At 36.7% G+C, this 20,496-nt stretch overlaps 1 protein-coding gene across 4 annotated transcripts in view; it reads left to right on the top strand.

The window, feature by feature from the left end:
- Positions 1 to 20,496, top strand: part of KIF13B (kinesin family member 13B) — a 201,816-nt gene that overhangs the window by 9,015 nt on the left and 172,305 nt on the right. For 3 of the 4 annotated variants that reach the window (XM_045078378.1, XM_045078381.1, XM_045078380.1), the window contains exon 2: positions 8,589 to 8,682. In XM_045078378.1, coding sequence (XP_044934313.1) covers positions 8,589 to 8,682 — 94 coding nt within the window. Of the gene's footprint in view, positions 1 to 8,586; positions 8,683 to 20,496 lie in introns of those variants that run through there. The other variant, XM_045078379.1, reaches the window with a different exon arrangement.

Genomic DNA, 20,496 nt, shown 5'->3' with positions numbered 1-20,496 from the left:
TACTTACTTACTTATTTTAAAAAATATTTTATTTATTTGTCAGAGAGAGACAGAGAGAGAGAGCAAGTGCACAAGCCGAGGGAGAAGCAGGGTTCCTGCCGAGCAGGGAGCCCAATGCAGGATTTGATCCCAGAACCCCAGGATCATGACCTGAGCCAAAGGCAGATGCTTAACTGACTGAGCCACCCAGGTGTCCATATTTTTATTTTTTTCAGTAGGCTCCAGGTTCAGTGTCAAGCCTAGTGCATGACCCTGAGGTCCAGAACTGATGGGAGGGGCACCTGGGTAGCTAAGTTGGTGAAGTGGCTGACTATTCTTTCAGTTCACATCATGATCTCAGGGTCCTGGGATTGAGCCCCCATTGGGCTGGGTGCTCAGCTCAGCTGGGAGTCTACTTGAGGATTCTCTTTCTCTTTTCCTCTCCCTATGCGCCTCCCTCTGCTTGCCATCTCTCTCTCTCAAGTAAATAAATAATAAAAAAAATGAAAAAAAAAAGGGGCGCCTGGGTGGCTCAGTGGGTTAAAGCCTCTGCCTTTGGTTCGGGTCGTGATCCCGGGGTCCTGGGATCGAGCCCCACATTGGGCTCTCTGCTCATCTGGGAGCCTGCTTCCCCCTCTCTCTCTGCCTGCCGCTCTGCCTACTTGTGATCTCTGTCTGTCAAACAAATAAATAAAATTTTGAAAAAAATGAAAAAAAAAAGATCTGAGCCGAGATCAAAGTTGGATGCTCAACTGACTTAACCACCCAGGTGCCTCTCAAACTATCATTTTAAAATTTGGGTTGTCTTTTTATTATTGAACTGGTAGAATTATTTATGTTTTTTGAATGCCAAGTCCCTTATCAGAGAAATATTTTCTTGATTATTGTGAGTTGCCTTTTCATTCTGTTCTTGGTTTTTTTTGTTGTTGTTGTTGTTCTTGGTGTCTTTTAAAGGACAAAACTTTTTTTTTCTTTTGTTTTTTTGTTTTTAAGATTTTATTTTTAAGTAACCTCTACACTCAATGTGGGTGTCAGACTCACAACCCCGAGATCAGAAGTTACATGCTCCACCAACTAAGCCATCCAGATGCCCTTGCAGCACGAAAGTTTTTCATTTTGATATGGTCCAGTTTATCTTTTGTTGCTTGTGCATTTGAAGTCATATGTAAGGAATCATGACCTAACTCAAGGTTATGTGGATTTATGCCTGTATTTTCTTTTAAGAGTTTTGTAGTTTTAGACTTTGTATTTAAGTCTTCGATCCATTTGGAGTTAAGTTTTGAATGTGATGTAAGGTAGAGGTTCAGTTTCATTCTATTACATGTGAATATCCAGTGGTCCCAGCACCATTTGTTGAAATGACTATACTTTTTCCCCATTGGATTGTCTTGGCACTCTTGTCAAAAATCAATTGACTATTGATTTTGAGTGATTACAGTTAGCTTTTTAGGAATGTGATTGGGAGGTAAAGGGAGGTACATTTATATTTCTGAGTAGTATATTTGGTTTGAAAATTATTAGTAATTTTCTGGAAAATTAGAAAATAGTTATTAAATGGGCAACTCAACTTACTTTATTCACACTGAGAATGATGCATTTCCTCAGATGGAACATGAGTTATGTAAAGGGAGTATCCCAAACCCTGCCCATCTTTCACTATGATGTCATTGAGGAATGAGCCATAGCTGATTTGTGTGTTGAAGGAAGACTTGTTTCAAATTATTGTTCACTTTTACAGGGTGACTAATTTGCTGGCTGAGTAAGCTGAATTGTCAGCTGTTAATATTTTAATATTCTTCTTGAAGAGCTTGACCTAGAAAAGGATCGTGTTTGGGAAGTAATATGGGATCTTTAATGTTAGTGGAGTAAATTTCTTTCTTTTTTCTACGGACTCATGGATACATCAAAGTATTCATGGTTCTAAGTATGATAGAGGTTCATTAGTTAGGATACTAAATTTATAGGATTACTTAATTTTAAGATCACTCTGGTTTTTTATTGGTTTTTAGACATAGTACTAGTTAAAACCCAATCTCATTATTATAGACTTCCCTAGGAATAAACTGTTGTCCATGTGTTATTTATTAAAATAATGGTGAGCATTTAGTGCTATTTTTTTATTGTGGTAAAGTATATATAATATAAAATTTATCATCTTAAACCACTTTTAAGTGTACAGTTTAGTGGCATTAACTTGTTATGAAACTAGCACCACTCTCCACATCTAGAATGTTTTAATCTTGTAAAACTGAAACTCTGTAACCATAAACTCCTCCATTGCCCGGTAAACCCAGCCCCTGGCATCTACCATCTTTCTATCTCAATGAATATGACTACTCTAGGTACCTCATATAAGTGGAATCATATAGTATTTGTCTAGCTGTCTCACTTGGCAAAATGTCAAGGGCTCCATCCACATTTTAGCAAAATTTCATTCCTTTTTAAGGTTGAATAATATTCCATTGAAGTATACCACATTTTGTTTTTCCGTTCATTCATCGATGGACACTTGGATTGTGGCCACCTTTTGGCTGTTGTGAAGACTGCTGTGAACTTGGATATTCTTTAATGTTGATTTTGCAAATGCAGCTCATAGCAGCTAGGTCCTTATCTTTTTAATCTAAGTATTGCTCTAAACTAAGAGGAAGCTGTTTATCTTTTGGATTTTTGGTAGGTGTTTTAAAATTTTTTTTTGTTTTTTTGGGATGCCTGGGTGGCTCAATTGGTTAAGCATCTGCCTTCGGCTCAGTTCATGGTCCCAGGGTCCTGGCGTCAAGTCCTGTGTTGGGCTTCTTGCTCGGTGGGGAGCCTGCTTCTCCCTCTGTCTGCCGTTCCCCCTGCTTGTGCTTGCTCTCTCTCTCTCTGACAAATAAATAAATATAATCTAAAAAACCTTTTTTTTAGTTTTTAAAATTTAGATTAAATTTAAAGCCTACATTTATTTCTATTATTTAATTCCTGCTTGCTTTCTAAGCAGTATAGAACAAGAAGTTTTAAATGGAGAAAGTGTCATAATCAGAATCTTGTCGCAATGTAATTTTTAAATTAATTAATTAATTAAATTTTAAAGATTTTATTTATTTACTTGACAGAGAGAGAGAGAGAGAGAGAGAGAGACAGTGAGAGAGGGAACACAAGCAGGGTGAGTGGAAAAGGGAGAAGCAGTCTTCCCGCCAAGCAGGGAGCCTGATGTTGGGCCAGTCCCAGGACCCTGGGATCATGACGTGAGCTGAAGGCAGATGCTTAACGACTGAGCCATCCAGGCGCCCCTGTAGTTTTTGTTTTTTAAAGAATTTATTTTTAAGTAATCTGTACACTGAGTGTGGGGCTTGAACTTACAGTCCTGAGATTAAGAGTTGCATGCTCTACTGACTGAATGAGCCAGGTGCCCCTTTTGCAATATACTTGAATTCAACCAACTAATATTTAATGGTACTCTAGCTATAGCACTTATATTAAATGTTTCTTGTATATCTGACCCTTAAACTTTCTTCAAATCTCACTGCATTTATTTGCTTTGGTGTGTGTGTCCTAGATGTACTACCCATATTCTAAACAGCCTTGTTTTAATATCTGTCCATCAATCAACAAAATCAGAATGGGAATTTTGTTTGATAAAATGGAACTACTGAAATGAAGATAGTGTTTATATTTTAAAGGCCACCTTTCATGGGTGGCCTTTAATCTTTAGGACAAAATGAATTTCCGTTGAATATATTAGTTATTAGGTGATTCTGTGTATTATATAGGATATTCCCAGGATTGGTTCCTTTATCATGCCTTTTCATGTTTCCAAATTATTGGTTCTATCTAATGAGGTTATGAGACAGAGAAGGGAGGAGCTGTGAAGAGGATAGGGAAAAAGCATACAAATAGTGAAGGAAAAGTTTTGGATCCCTTCTCAATTCAAGATCATTTGAAATGAAGACTGATCACTTAGTGAGAAAATATTTGATTTACAGTTTTTCAGGCATGCATTCTAATGTATACTTCTGCATACAGAACTGTATATGCAACTCCTTTGCTTAAACCAAACATTCTTGCAAGGCACTAATAACTAACTTTGTGGTGGGTGGTGAGATGGTAGATTCTGAGTCACACAGTGCAATTTCCGGAGAATCGATAATACATTTGTGTATAATACAGATTTGACTGTAAGGGGCCAGGCAATACAATGTGATCAGAAACCATTAAGGAGTAGTATTAACAGAGTATTATGATTGTGAACTTTCTTGAGCTGTGGGCCTATAGACTTTAGTGCTAGTTGATCAGAGTAGAACATGTGCTGCTTTGGGATTAGTCTTCTACACCTAGGCAAAACATAGCTCAGTAGTTTTCCTTTCAGTTTTTTTTTTTCCCTCCCCTGAAAAATGTATTGGCTAAAAGAAAGACCACTTAGTTTTTTTGTACTTCTAGAATGTATCTTTGAGAACAATTGTAGAAAAACCAATATAAGAAAAGTTGTGGCAGGTACAGGGAGGGAAATTTTAAATTTTGCTTTTTGGTATTTGTCTCAGTTATGTAAGTTAAGATGAAAAAAAGAAATGACCTTTCCTGGCAATGGAAATACTCTTGAGTTATAATGAATATGACATTGACATTTGGCCAAGGCTCTTTAGGAAATACAGAATAGCTCCAGTATAGTGCAGCTCCTTTCCTTAGAGCTTATCTTTTGGTAATGGAGATAAGGCAAACAGTTTCATACTTCAGGTCAGAAAAATATGAGTATAAAAATATGAGGGGTGGGGCACCTGGGTGGCTCAGTGGGTTAAGCCTCTGCCTTTGGCTCAGGTCATGATCCCAGGGTCCTGGGATCGAGCCCATCGGGCTCTCTTCTCTGCAGGGAATCTGCTTCCTTCTCTCTCTCTGCTTGCCTCTCTGCCTACTTGTGATCTCTGTCAGATAAATAAAAAAAAAAATCTTAAAAAAAAAAACATGAGGGGTGCCTGAGTGGCTCAATTAGTTGAGCATCCTACTCTTGCTTTTGGCTCACGTCATGATGTCAGGGTCATGAGATCAAGCCTAACATGGGGCTCTGTGCTCATCGTGGAGTCTGCTTGAGATTGTCTTTTTCCCTCTCCCTCTGCCCAGCCCTGCTCACACTCTCTCTCTCCCTAATAAATTAAAAAATATATATATAAAAATATGAAAACATAAATATGCTACAGCCTATACTTTTTAAAAAAAGAACTTTATTGAAGAAGAAAAAAAACCAGCTTTATTGAGATACAGTTCACATATCATACAATTCAGCCATTTCAGTGTTGTTTTTTTTTTTTTAAAGATTTTATTTATTTATTTGAGAGAGAAACAGTGAGAGAGAGCATGAGCAAGGAGAAGGTCAGAGAGCGAAGCAGACTCCCCATGGAGCCGGGAGCCCGATGCGGGACTCGATCCCGGGACTCCGGGATCATGACCTGAGCCAAAGGCAGTCGTCCAACCAACTGAGCCACTCAGGCGTCCCCATTTCAGTGGTTTTTATCATGCTCACATAATTGTGCAGTTATCAGCGATCAATTTTAGTATGTCTTCATACCCCAAAAGAAAACTATACCCATGTAACCACATGGTGACTATAGTTAGTGATATTGTATTACATATTTGAAGGTTGCTAAGAGAGTAGATCTTTAAAGTTCTCATAATGGAAACATTTTTTTGTAATTATATATGGTGACAGATGTTAATTAGCCTTATGTGGTGAGCATTTTGCAATATATACAAATAGGGAATCATGTTGTATACCTGGAACTCATAATGTTGTATGTCAGTTATACCTCAATTAAAAATAAACAAAACACCATACCCATTAGCAGTTACTCCCCAGCCATAGGCAGTAACTAGTCTATTTTTCTGTCTCTGTTTGCATATTCTGGACATTTCAAATGAATAGAATCATATAACGTGGTATTTTGTAACTGGTTTCTTTGACTTCACACAAGCTTGTAGTATGTATCAGTACCTTATTCCTTTAAATTGCGAAATAGTGTTCCATTTTATGGATGTACTAAATTTATTCATTCATTAGTTGATAGACATTTATCCATTCATTAGTTGATAGACATTTGAATTTTTCCATTTTTTGGCTGTTATGAATAGCCCAATACTAGCGTTATGAACATTTATGTACAAACTTTTATGTGGATCTAGTTCTAATAATATATATATAATATAATATAATATAATATAATACAGTACAATACAATATATCTCTTAGATAATATATACCTAGGAGTGGAATTGACAGGTCATATGCCAGCTTTCTGTTTAACCTTTTGAGGAATTGCTAGACTGTTTTGCAAAGTAACTACACCATTTACATTCCCATCAGTAATGTATGAAGGTTCCAATCTCTCCACATCCTCCCTAACACTTGTTATTATCTTTTTGACAGTAGTTATGCCTATGGGTGTGAAGTGGTATCTTACTGTATTTCTAATTTGCATTTCCCAATGTGTAATGATTTTGAGCATTTCTTTGCTTATTGGCCATTTTTGTATCTTTTTTTTTGGAGAGATATCTACTCAGATCCATTGCCCATTTAAAAATTGGATTGTCTTTTTATTACTGAGTTGTAAGGATTCTTGATGTTTCCTGATACAAGTCCCTTATTAGATACATAATTTACAAATTATTTACAGATTTGTTTGATTCTGTGGATTGTCATTTTACTCTCTTGACAGCGTCCTTTGAAGTACAAGAGTTTTTTGTTTTGATGCTGTCCAATTTATCTATTTTTTATTGTTTTTTTTTAAAGGTTCTTATTTATTTATTTGACAGAGAGAGAGAGAGAGAATCACAAGCGGGCAGAGAGGCAGAGAGAGAGGGGGAAGCAGACTCTCTGGTGAGCAAAGAGCCCGATTTGAGGCTCGATCCCAGGACCCTGAGATCATGATCCTGACCCGAGCCAAAGGCTGAGGCTTAACCCACTGAGCCACCCAGGTGCCCCTATTTTTTTTTTTTTTTTTTATTGTTGCTTGAGCTTTTAGTGTCTGAGAAATCATTACCTAAGCCAACATCATGTGAGTTTACCCTTATGTTTTCTTCTAAGAGTTTTATGGTTTTAGCTCTTACACATTTATGTCTGTGATCTTTTGGAATTAATTTTTATGTATGGTGTTCATTCTCTTTGCATGTGGATATCCACTTGTCCCACCACCATTTTCTGAGAAGACTGTAATTTTCACACTGGATTGTCTTGTCAAAATCTTTGGCCATAAATGTGACAGTATCTTTCAGGATTGTCTGTGTCCTATATGCCTGTCCTTCTGTCCTTATAGTAGTATAGCACCCTCTTGATTATGTAGCTTTGTGGTTAAGTTTGACATTGGTGAGTGTGGTCTTTCTACATTGTTCTTTTTTATTTTTATTTTTAAATTTTTTTTAAAGATTTTTATTTATTTATTTGACAGATCACAAGTAGACAGAGAGGCAGGCAGAGAGAGAGGAGTAAGCAGCCTCCCCACTGAGCAGAGAGCCTGATGCGGGGCTCGGGGCTCGATCCCAGGACCCTGGGATCATGACCTGAGCCAAAGGCAGAGGCTTTAACCCACTGAGCCACCCAGGTGCCCCATACCTTGTTCTTTTTTAAGAATATTTGGCTGTTCTGGGTCTCATGCATTTCCATACAGATTTAGATGCATTCAGCTTGGTTAAAAAAAAAGAAAAGAAAAGGTTACCATGGGATTTTGATAGGGATTACCTTGAATTTTGTAGACCAATTTGGATGTATTGCCATCTTAATAGTATTAAGTCTTTCAGTTCATGAATGTAAAATAACTTTCCATTTATTTAAATGTTGAATTTCTTTCAATAGTGTTTTGGAATTTTCATTGTACAAATCTTGTACTTCTTTTAAATTTATTTCGAAGTAGCTAAGTCTTTTTAATGCTATTATAAATTGTTTTCTTAACTCCATTTCTGGGTTTTTTATTGCTGGTGTATAGAAGTACAACTTATTTGTATGCTGGTCTTATATCCTACAACTTTGCAAGATTTGTTTATTCTAGTAGTTTTTAAATGGATTCCTTAGGATTTTCTATGTACAAGATGATATTGTAAATGGAGATAGTTTTACTTCATTCTTTTCAATCTGGGTCCTTTTTATTTATCTTGCCTAACTGCCCCGACCAGAACTTTTAGAACAATGTTGAATAGAAACTGTAGCCATAGAACTTCCTTGTCTATTCCTAATGTTCCAGGGTAAGCCTCTAAGATAAACCACTAAGCATGACATTGGCTGCAGGTTTTTGTGTATGTCCTTTATCAGGTTGAGAAGTTCCCTTTTATTCCTAGTTTGTTGAGTGTTTTTATCGTGAAGGAGTATGGTGTTTTTCTCAAATGATTTTTCTGAAATAACTAACTTTAAAAATAACCATTTTTAAAGTTAGTTATTTCAGAAAAATCAAACTGAGGGTTGCTGGGGTGAGGGGGGTTGGGAGAAGGGGGGTGGGGTTATGGACATTGGGGAGGTATGTGCTTTGGTGAGTGCTGTGAAGTGTGTAAACCTGGCGATTCACAGACCTGTACCCCTGGGGATAAAAATATACGTTTATAAAAAATAAAAAATTAAAAAAAAATAACCATTTTCTCTGTTTCTTTTTTCTCTACAGAAATTGATTTGCATACCAAATGTGTGGTGGATGTAGATGCAAACAAGGTTATACTTAGTCCTGTAAATACTAATCTTTCCAAAGGAGATGCCCGGTAAGTTAAGAAACAGTATTATGTACAATGGATTTCTAAATGACTGAAAACCATAATGGCTACTAAGCTGAGTTCAGCTTAGGAGATAACAAATGCTTCATTACTGTGTAGAGACATAGCTGTCGAGTAAAAGAGGTGATGTCTGTAATATGGAATGACTGAGTGCCAGAACAAGTGTTGTAGATAGCAATTGTATCAGAAGCTCAGAGGAGAGAGCTTTAGGTTAGAAGGTGGAGTAACTGAGGAAGCCTTCTTGAAGGAGACAGTACTAGAAGATTATTAGTAAGATGTAGATGGAAAAAAGTAGGGTAGAAGAGAAGACCTTTAGGTTGTTTCTCAGTTTCGGTTGTTTTTACTTCTGCCGCTTCGAATCCTGTTAGAGCCCATTTCAGGTACTCTTTCCTCCTCAGGGCATTCCTGCATTTTCAGGATTTCCTTCCTCTAAATCCCTTGTAAACTGTGGTCTGTTTTACCTAACTGAATTATTATGCATTGTATTGGATTTGCTGCTTGTGGCTCTAAAGTGGATTTTAAGGTCTTGGAGGGAAGAACCTCTACGTCAGGGGTTGAAGATGAATCACTTCTGGATTTGGATGATAATATGAACAAAAGGAAGGGCCAGAAAGTGTAAAGAAAGCGAATTTGGGGAAAAAACCAGAGATTCATTTGTTTTTTCTCAGCAAGCACAGGGGAGTAAATTTAATCAAACAGGCTAGGTTCAGATTACAGAAGACCTTGAAAGCCGATAAGGGAATTTGACCTATATTTTTATGGTAAGATGTCATCTTTGACATCTTAACATGGTTAAGGAAGTGGATTAGGAAAAGTCAGTTGGTTGTGTAGAGAGAATGGTTGCAACTGGGGAAAGACTGGCTTTTTATAGAGATCAGCTTGATTTCAGAGATGTTTTTCTACTGACCCTGGAAGTAAATTATACAAATTAGAGAGACAGTACCTTCCATGGTGCTTTGCATGAAGTAGATACTTAAACTTAGACAATGTTGTGCATGGAAATAAATACAGAAGGCACTTCATAAATGTTGTTTCAGGTTGAGTCATTGAATTGAAAGGGCGTTAGACTTGGAGTCAGAAAATCTTAAATCAAACCCCTACTTAACTATGTTGTTTTTAAGTAGTAGTATCTAAACTAGTAGCTAGTTATTTTTAACTTTTTTGAGTCTTATCTGTATGGTATATGCCTTACCAATATCAAAGAAATGTTTTCTGAAGATCAAATTATTGCTAAAATGTTGTGTAAAGTGCTCTGTAATTGTTTGGACTTACCGTCTTTGATGTAGGGCTGTTTCATAAGTATCACTAGGTTATGGGTACTATCAGATATGAAGTTATTAGAGTGTAAAGGGTATAGATGTGTCAAAAATGATGCTAGGATTTTGAGCTTGCTGATTAAATGATCTATTGTTCTGAGTATTAAATGAAATTACTAATATTGGAGCCTGTTTATTGCTCTTGGAATTTTAATTCTGGAGATTGTTGCTTTATTTGGAAGTGGGTTACCTCTGAAAAACTTGGAGACAATATCCTTTGGTAGGATGATTGTAGGCTTTACCTGTAGACTGACTTGGATTCAAATTCTGGCTTTGCCACTTGGTAGTGTGGTTACCTACCTGTGTTCCTTATTTATAAAGTGTTTTAGTTTTCTAAGTTTTATATTGCTGCATAACCAGTTATCTTTAGAAGCTTAATGGCTTAAGGCAATAGTGATCATTTATTATCTCATGGTCTGTGTGGGCCCGGAATTCAGACAGGGATGGCTTATCTCTGCCTCATGCTATCTGGGGCATAGCTGGAAGACTTGAAGGTTGGGGATTGGAATCATCTGGAGAAGGGTGGGTCACCCAGATCTGGTGGTTGATGCTGCCTGTTGGCTGGAGGTGTAGCTGAGGCAGTAGGCAGAATACCTGCTCACCATCTGGCAGGTTCCAAGGGCAGGTGTCTTGAGAGAGCGAGAAAGCCGGGTGAAAGTAGCATTCATTGCCTTTTATGTCCTAACCTTGGGAGTCACCCAGTATCTTCTTGTCATCTTTTCTTACTCAAGGCTGATCTAAAGCTCTAAACAATTTCCAGAAGAGAAAATATAGGCTCATCTGTAATGGAGGAGCATCAGTGTCACATAAGAAAAGCCTTTAGGATGGGATATATGTTATTGTGGCTGCCCTCGGAAAATACAGTCTGCCACAAGTGTGTGATAGTATCTACCTGATAAAGTTGTTGTGAGAATAAAATGACAATGTGAAATATATTTTCTTTCCTTTTGAGGTCTTTAAATCTCAGGGGTCTGTGAAAGAATTAAATAGCTGTTCTGGTTCTATAGAGTATCTTGGATAGCTCTTTTTTCCATATGCTGCAGATACAAATTGAATATCATTCAGTGCTGTACAGGGTTGGATAAAAAACTTTAAAAAATGACAACTTCCAATAAGGTTGGTATGTTTTGGGTTTTGATGAAGTAAAGTTAAGCACAGATTTTTAAAAAACAGCTTTTATAGAGTGAAGTGTATTTAGCTTGATGAATTTTCATAAGTGGAACATAACTCCTGTAAGTGGCACCCAGATAAAAACCAAGAACATTGCTGGGCTACTTGCCTGGCTCATTTGGAAGAGCATGTGACTCTTGATCTCTGGGTTGTGAGTTTAGTAACCTCTACATTGGGTGTAGAGGTTACTAAAAAATATAGACATAAAAAAAAGAACATTGTTAGTATAATAAAAGATTGCCTTTTGAGAAGTGCTTTTTCTTTTAATATGCTATCAAGGTGAAAAGAGAAAATAGAAATTTTGGAACGTAGCGGTCCAGTGGTACAGGTTGGCTTCATTAAATGTGAAGAAAAATCGGAAGAAAACATAAATTAAAACTATTTTATGTGATATGAGGTTCATTATAGTCTAGTTTGTAGAATGACCAATCCATAAAACATGTTTTATAGGAGCTATATAATGAGAGAGTTAAGAATTTAGAGTTAACATGTAAGTGATTTGAGTCATTTTAAATTAGTAGTCACAGGACGCCTGGGTGGCTCAGTTGGTTAAATGACTGCCTTTGGCTCAGGTCATGATCCCGGTAACCTGAGATCGAGTCCCATATTGGGCTCCTTGCTCGGCAGAGAGCCTCCTTCGCCCTCTCCCTCTGCCTGCCTCTCTGCCTGTGCTTGCTTGCTCTCTCTGACTAATAAATAAAGTCTTAAAAAAAAATAAATTAGTAGTCAGAAAAGCTAAAATTAATATTTTTTCTTTAAAAGCTATAAAATCCATGCTTCTAGAATAGTATCCAATTCTATTAATCTAAAACCATGACTAATTTTATATGTGTATTTACAACTCAAGTTAGTATACTTTGAAAGTGGACATATGTACATTTTAAAATAATGGTTTATATATTTTTCTGATTAATTTTGTATTAATTTCTGACAGTTTCATGATTTGATGTTTGTGCTTATTAATACTAATAGAAGCCATGGTTAAATGAGTGGATAAACCATTTCTAGTTTAATAGCTTAATCAGGGGCGCCTGGGTGGCTCAGTGGGTTAAGCCGCTGTCTTCAGCTCAGGTCGTGATCTCAGGGTCCTGGGATCGAGTCCCACATTGGGCTCTCTGCTCAGCAGGGAGCCTGCTTCCCTTCCTCTCTCTCTCTGCCTGCCTCTCTGCCTACTTGTGATCTCTCTCTCTCTCAAATAAATAAATAAATCTTTGGAAAAAAATAGCTTAATCATGAGGATTTGGGAAACATTTCTTGCTCTGCTATATATGGAATTCCAAAACTGTTCTGAAAAATAAGATGCTTAAAAATCAGAAAACTGGTAACACAAGGCTAAGAGATTAAGAATCCTGACTTTGGAGCCAGAAATCCTGGATTGAATATCACTTTTACCACTTAACCATGTATGCTATGGAGCAGGTTACTTAATTGTCCTCTGCCTCAGTTTATGCACTGGTAAAGAGGAGATAGGTTGTTATGACAATTAAAACAAGTTAAAATATGTAAAATGGCAGTGCCTGGTATACAATAAACCTTATATAAATGTTAGTTATTACTTTAAATATTACTGTTAGAAATGGGTTGTATTTGTGATGTTTGGTGAGCTGTAATATACTTTCATAAAGGAAGTAAAATTTTTTAAACCAAAATACATTCAGTTCAATACTAGAGTGTGCATACTTATCAAAAAATTATCTGGTTCTAGGGGTGCCTGGGTGGCTCAGTTGTTTGGATGTCCGACTCTTGATTTCTTCGTAACTGTTGCTGGTTTCAGGATCATGAGATTGAGCCCACTGTTGGGCTCTGCGTGAGTTCAGAACCTGCTTAAGATTCTCTCCCTCTCCCTCAGCCCCTCTTCCCCAACCCCCCACCCCACATGTCCTCTCTCAAAAATAAAAATAAAAATAAAAATAAAAATAAAAATAAAAATAAAAATAAGAAAAATTAGTTCTGTAAAAATTTCAGCTTTGCAAAGTCAAAAACTTAATTTTATGTTTGCCTCAAGTTGATGGGGGCTCTTAAGGAATAACATGCCATGTATTAGAGAGCTATGACCCCTAATTTGATGTTTACAGTGAATAAAATATCAACTAACTTGGGAAACCAGGTCAAAAGATTGATTTAGCATAGGGTGAGAACAAAGGGGCATTTTATTAAATAGGGAAAAGATTAAGGACAAAGTCTTTCTATTTTAAGAAACTCTGGTCAAATGCTTCAGACTGATAGACTTGCATCCACCAGATCCATCTTTTTCTTACGTGTGGAGTACTAGCTATACACTCCTAGGTTTACTCTATTTTTCCTTCTGTTGCACCACACCGCTTAGACTACTAGTACAATTATATGTCTTTTTGAAATTACTTTTTTGCCCTGCATCAGTTTAGTTTTCCATACTGGTCCTTGGGATTTTTCAGATCTTCATCGGCGACATGTTTACAAATTATCTTTTAGGGCTAAGAAATGACCAATTCATTATCTATTTTAGTAGATTTTTCCAAGTGTAATTCTCAACATTTGAATCTTTGCATTTAGGAGCACTTTAAGTCCCTTTTGTAACTAGTTATAAGTAATACCATGGTATAGAACAGTCCCCCCCCCCTTTTTAAAGTTTATTTATATAAGTAATCTCCGCACCCAGCGTGGAGCTTGAACTCACAACCCCAAGATCAAGAGTTGCACACTCTTGCAACTGAGCCAGCCAGGTGTCCCTAGAACAGTCCCCTTTTAAATAGCTGAGTAAATATTTAAGCCTTATTTTGTTTGAATTAAAACAAACTCTTAAAACTTGTTAAACTTTTAATCTGTAATAAATGTTAATGTTAGTTAGCCTGTCACCATCATAAGGCAAAATAGTTTCTTAGGCTAACGTTTATCTTCTGCCTTTTGCCTTATTCCCTCCCTCCTCTGCCCACAAAACAGGCCTTTCCCTCTAACTCTGGCTCAAGTTAATTGAAATCCTAATATTGGCTTTTTTTTTTAATACTAATATTGTTTTAAAAGGAAGTAAGGTGTGATTTCCTGCGGAGAGTGGCAGCTCCCAGTTTATGAAGCAATTGTGTTATTAAAGTTATATATATGTGAATTTGGAAATGGGAAGGCATTTTCCCATAGGAACTGATAGTTATTTCTAGTAAAAATGGTGTTCTATTAAAAAAGTGACTAGTTTGGCCCACAACTCATGGAATCACACCTTTTATATTTTAGTATGAAGCAGAGGTGCTTCATGGCCACTTCCCATTTTGTCACATGTGATTATATTTATTTATAAAAGATTTTATTTGTTTATTTTTTTAGGGAGAGCGAGAGAGGGAGCCAGTGAGCCAAGGGAAGGGCAAAGGGAGAGGGAGAGAATCCCAGGCAGACTCCTTTGTGAGCATGGAGCCCATTGGTTGTGGGACCAATCTCAGGACCCTGAGACCATGGCCTGAACTGAAACCAGGAGTTGGATGCTTAATTGCCTGAGCCACCCGGGCACCCCTCTCACATGTAATTTTAAAAAAGATGTGTACTCAAGAGTAGAGATTGAATAAAATTCATAATTTTTCCTCCTTGTCAAGGACATCCTGAAGTGAGAAAAGACTTTTTCCTTTTTTGGCTCTGGGTGTGTGGCAGTGAAGATGTAATGACTACTAGTAACCAGTAGACTTTGGTGTCACTGTGCCAAAAGTGCCAGTTCTTTTAGCCGCCATTGTTTTTGCATCATGAGGGCTAGTATCAGCATAGTGAAAAAGGCAAATATCAGTATTATTCTGAAAGTAGTTGTTACCTCAAGCACCGTGTTGTCTTACCACACAACAATTTAAGAATCAGATTTAGGCATTAAATCACAGACTCTAAGAACTGGATTGATGCCTTTGGTGTATTTATTTTTAAATTACTTTATTGAAATGTAAAAAATATGCTATATAATTCATCCCCTTTGAAGTGAACAGTTCAGTGGTTTTTATTATATTTAGAGTTGTACAGCCAGCATCATGATCCAATTTTATGACATTTTAATCATTCTGTTACTCAACTTTCTGTCTCTATAGATTTGTGATTTGCCAATTTTGACATTTCATATAAATGAAATAATACAGCACATGGTCTTCTGTGATTGGTTTCTTTTACTTAGCATAATGTGTTTGAGGTTTATCCAAGTCGCATTTATCAGTACTACATTCTTTTTATGGTGGAATAATATTTCGTTGTATTCTGTTTGGTTTATCCATTCATCAGCTGATGGATATTTGGGGTTTTTTTCCCACATTTTGGCTATTATGAGTAATGCTGCTGTGAACATTTGTGTTGGTCTTTGTATGGACATATGTTTTCATTTCTCTTAGGTAGATATCTTGAAGTGGAATTGCTGGATCATATAGTAACTCCATGCTTAATATTTTGAGGAGCTGCCAGACTTTCCCAAGGCAGCTGTGCCATTTTACATTCCCACCAGCAGTGTAGGCAGATTCCAATTTCTTAAGGTTTTAAGGAACTCTTCATGTACTGAAAAGGAAAAAATGGTGGTGACTCTGGCTAATTGGAGAGTGCATACCCTGCCCGAAGGCATTCAAATTACAGCTAAAAAGCAAAACAAAACATTGTGCTGTCCAAACAAAACAAGTCTTGGCCAGGTTCAGCCCTTGGCTGCTGATTTGGAACCCCAGGTTCTAGTATACTTTTCTACTGAGCCATACTTGTTGACAGGGTTTTAAAAATCGAGCAGATTTTAAAAAGTAACAGTATGCAAGGGGGTTTAAAGAATAAAACACTTTTATGTTTTAACCTAAACATTTTTTAATACCTTTTTTTAAAAAAGATTTATTTATTTATTTATTTGACAGAATGAGAGAGAGGGAGAGCATGACAGGAGAGAGGATTAGGGGGAGAAGCAGATACCCTGCAGAGCAGGGATCCTGATTCGGGACTCGTTCCTGGGACTCCAGGATCATGACCTGAGCTAAAGGCAGTCGCTTAACCAACTGAGCCACCCAGGCGCCCTGAAGTTGTTTTTTTATCTTTCCCTTGTATTTCTTTATATTTTCAATATATTTTGATATATAAATATATATATTTATTTGTAAATTGTTTGCATACCACTATGTGTAAGCAAAGTGAATTTTTTCTAGAAAAAGGTCAATTATGTGACTTAAAGATTGACTACTTATACGGATTAAGGCCTGATATTTATTAATTAATTTATTTAAAGCATGGACAGGACCTGTGAGCAGGAAAAGCTGCCTAATGCCTGATTCTTAAAAGCTAAAGAAAAAAAAGTGTTAATAGACGCTTAAAAAGAAAAATATCCTGAGTTCATCTTGGGGAGGAAAGCTAAATGTTGGTATTTTACCAAATATCCTGTTCCTCCTTTCTTCCTTCTGAAAAAACCAACCCAAAACAAAAGCTTTTCTCTCCTCATCTGTTGTTTATAGTGACTTCCCAGCAAAAGAAGCAGTGAAATTGTTTTAGTGTCCTTCCAATTCTTTGAGGAGACTATGGATCACTGCGCTGTGCGCACTGAGAGGTGCTGCTTTAAACACCAGAACTGAAACCCAAAAGGGAAGGAAGTTCTCAGGAAAAATTGCATTGTTTCGTCTCTAGATCCGTTAATCCACTTTCCTCTTTAGTTCTGTGTTTTCTGTCATTTGTGAGTGTGTGTGTGTGTGTAACAGGATAAGAGTTAATACACTGACTTTGGAGTCTCTCTTATAATTCTTTTTTACCCTGCCCCACCAAGTGTAAGATTTGAAGGTGAGAGTTTTCTGAAGGAGAAAATATTTGAGAGTTGGACTTAAGACCTTAATGAATCTGAACACTGATTTCTTTGGTATTATGTGAGATGGCCTGTTCTTTAGTACATGTAGGAAAGTCTCTTCAACATGGATGGAACTAGCCATAAATGGCACAGATATGCAGAGTTTTTCTGTTTTGTAGTAAAGCTGTGGTGCTTCCCTCTTTCTCCCATATGATCATGTTTAACCTGAAGTTTAATTGATACATATGAAGATGATAACTGCCAGTGTAGTGAGAATATCTGAGATGTTGATCTCAATCAGTACTGGTAAGGTCATTAAAGTTCTTTTTATTCCTTCTTATTTTATACTAGACATCAGGTTCGTCAAGTCATTAGTAACTAACATGAGCAAAGCACACTCAGGCCCTTCTTTGGAGGTTTGTAGTACTCTGATCCTGGTAGAAGAATGAATATATGCAGATATATTCAAATATGCAGAGTATAGTGAGGCTGACACATGCACATACATTTCTCTTGCAAATGTACTGAGTAATGCTACCTAGGAGAGGGCCTAATGCCGCTAACTGCTTTGAAATATCAGAAGTCATTTTCAGAGTAATTCCTTGTTAGTGGAAGGCATCATTAGGTCATATTAGATAATGACTTTTAAAATTTCTCTACTGCTATATGGTTACTAATTTAAGTAAAGATTTTAATTGAAGTAAGTCATGCAAAATGTAATTATGGTATGTACAATAGACCTGTTTGTTCTCTCTGCTGTGAAATGACTTGAGTGAGGCTAATAATTCTGCCCAAATAAAATTTACTCCTCTGGAGAACAGTATGTGGTATGTTTTAATTTCATAAAGAGGCTCTTCCTTGGGGGAGCCTGTCTACCCTGATTATGTCAGACTAAAGAGGGGGAAGCATTGTTTAGTGTACTCAGAAATTTTAGATGATTTTGCCCCCTTAAAAAATACAATGACCATTGAGTGTATAAATCTTGTACTACTTATGAATATAGTTGTGAAAATGAATCACAGAAACTCTTAAAAGCTAAAAAGATAATAAAGATTGTATTCATGTCTTTGCATGGTTAATAGTAGTAAATAATCAAATAACAATAAATGTGTGTTTTTCCACGTTTACCAGCAAAGGCTAGTAGAGTGCCAAAATGAACTGTGTGATAGTTTGTTAGTAAACCTGTCTGAACGAAAATTAGATTATCATAGTAGAGTTGGTGATATTTTAGCGTTGTCATGGCTATATCAATAAACTTTTTTCTTTAAATACCAGAATAGAGAGTGTCTGTCAATGAGCCCGAAATACTACTTGTTTACTGACATTTGATACAATGAGGACTTAGAGTTACTGGGCATGATTAGTTACTAGATTAAGTTATTTATTTTTTTATTTTAAGATTTTATCTGTTTATTTGACAGAGACAGAGATCACAAGTAAGCAGAAAGGCTGGCAAAGGGGGAGGGGGAGGCAAGCTCCCTGCTGGGCAGAGAACCTAATTTGGGGGCTCCATCCCAGACCCTGGGATCATGACCCGAGCCAAGGGCAGAGGCTTAACCCACTGAGCCACCCAGGTGCCCCTAGATTAAGTTATGGTTAATAGGAGGGGAGCCTGGGTAGTTTGGCTGGTTAAGCATCTCCCTTTGGCTCAGGTCATGATCCCAGGGTCCTGGGATTGATTTCTGTGTTGGGCCCCTTGCTCAATCTATTTCCTTTCCCATATGTGGCTCCCCTACTCTTGCTCATGCTCCCCCTCTCTCTTCCTTTCTCCCTCTCTCACCCTCTTACCTCTCGGTCTCTCAGATAAATAAAACCTTTTTTTAAAAACTTATGGTAATAGGAATTGAATGTTTTGAATTTACCCAGAATTCTGGATTCAGCATAAAATTATGTGATAATATATGGTATATTGGGTGTCTAACTTCAAATAAAGTTTAGGTAAAACTATCAAGTTGTACCTATTGAGGTATTTAAAATTGTTTTTTTGTTTGGCAGTGTTTTTTTTTTAAGGGTTCTTTGTCTCAATATCTAGTGTAGGGGTTGTTGCTAATATAAACTAGATATTGTGTAAAAATCTAGACTTCTCTTTTAAAGAGAAGGTAGCAGTGCTCCCTGAGGAAGTGTCACATGAGAGACCACTCTAAAATTGCTGTATCACAATACCTTAGGAATCTTTATTACCCGTTCAATAGTTGAACATAAGCTCTTTGGCAGGTATCAAGCTAAGAATTAGGATAATCTTTATTAATCCTTAGTTCCATTACATTGTGGTCAAATTATTTTTAGCACAGAATGTCTGTAAATATACTAGTAGAACAAAAAACAAAGCAAAACAGAAAACTGAAGAGTAGAGAAGTTGAATTAGTCTCTTACGGACTTTGTAAGGTTAGATTTTTGCAGAGTCAGATTTGAAATGATTCTATTGTGTACTTTTGAGCATTGTGCATTTTTTTAATGAGAGTGATATTTAGCTAACATGAAAAATGATCTCTTTTGCAAATTAGTAGCTTAGGGTTCTGGAGCCCTTTTTCCTTCTTCCTAAGTTTGTTAAAAGAGTGTCTTATATGATGGTGAATTTTACTTTTGCTTTACTTTGATCAAATCTCATTTATATGTATTTATAATTAAATAAAAACCTCAATGGATTGGGTCCTAATTAAGAGCAGTGATGAATTTTTATCTTCCTGTTTTGGCCTATATATGAAACAAGTCAATTATCCTTTGTTTTACATTTAGGAAAACAGAATTTACATAAAGATCATTGAATAAGTAAAAATTACATTTGCCATTTAATTTTTAAAAACTGTGTTATCAGGGTGCCTGGATGGCTCAATCAGTTAGGCGTCTGCCTTCAGCTCAGGTCATGGTCTCAGGGTCCTGGGATCGAGCCTCATCATCAGGCTCCCTGCTTAGTGGGGTGTCTGCTTCTCTGTATGCCTACCCTCCCCCAACTTGTGTGCACACACATTCTCTCTCTTTCTTTCAAATAAATAAAATTTAAAAAAAAAAACAACCTTTTTGTTATGGAGATTTTATTTTTAATTTTTTTTTAAAAATATTTTTTTTTATGTGTCAGGGAGAAAGAAGGAGAGAGCATAGCAGGGGAAGGAGCGGCAGACAGAGAGAGAAGTAGGTTCCCTGCCGAGCAAGGAGGCAGATGTGGGACTTGATCCCAGGACTCTGGGATCATGACCTGAGCCAAAGGCAAATGCGTAACTGGCTAAGCCACCCAGGCTACCCTATTATAGAGTTTTTAAAACATACATCAAAGTAGACAGGATATAGTATAACGAACCCCTATGTGCCTGTCACTCAGTTTCCGAAACTGTTAACCCATGGGTAATATGGTCATAACCACATCTTCAACTCTTTCCTTTTTCCTATATTAGTTTGAAGTAAATCTGATTTTAACCACAGATATTTTAATGTATCTTTTACAATTTTTTAGCAATTGCTTCAACACCATTAGTACACCTAGAAAATTAACAATAGTTATGTAAAGCATCAAATTTTCAGTGTTTACATGTCTAATTATCTGATAAAGTTTTTTCCCGTATAGTTTGTTTTGAATAGCATATAAAT

The sequence above is a fragment of the Mustela putorius genome, unplaced genomic scaffold (assembly GCF_011764305.1).
Source record: "Mustela putorius furo isolate JIRA1106 unplaced genomic scaffold, ASM1176430v1.1 tig00000242_pilon_pilon_pilon, whole genome shotgun sequence".
Lineage (NCBI taxonomy): Eukaryota > Metazoa > Chordata > Mammalia > Carnivora > Mustelidae > Mustela > Mustela putorius.
This window is presented reverse-complemented; position numbering and strand designations above follow the sequence as displayed.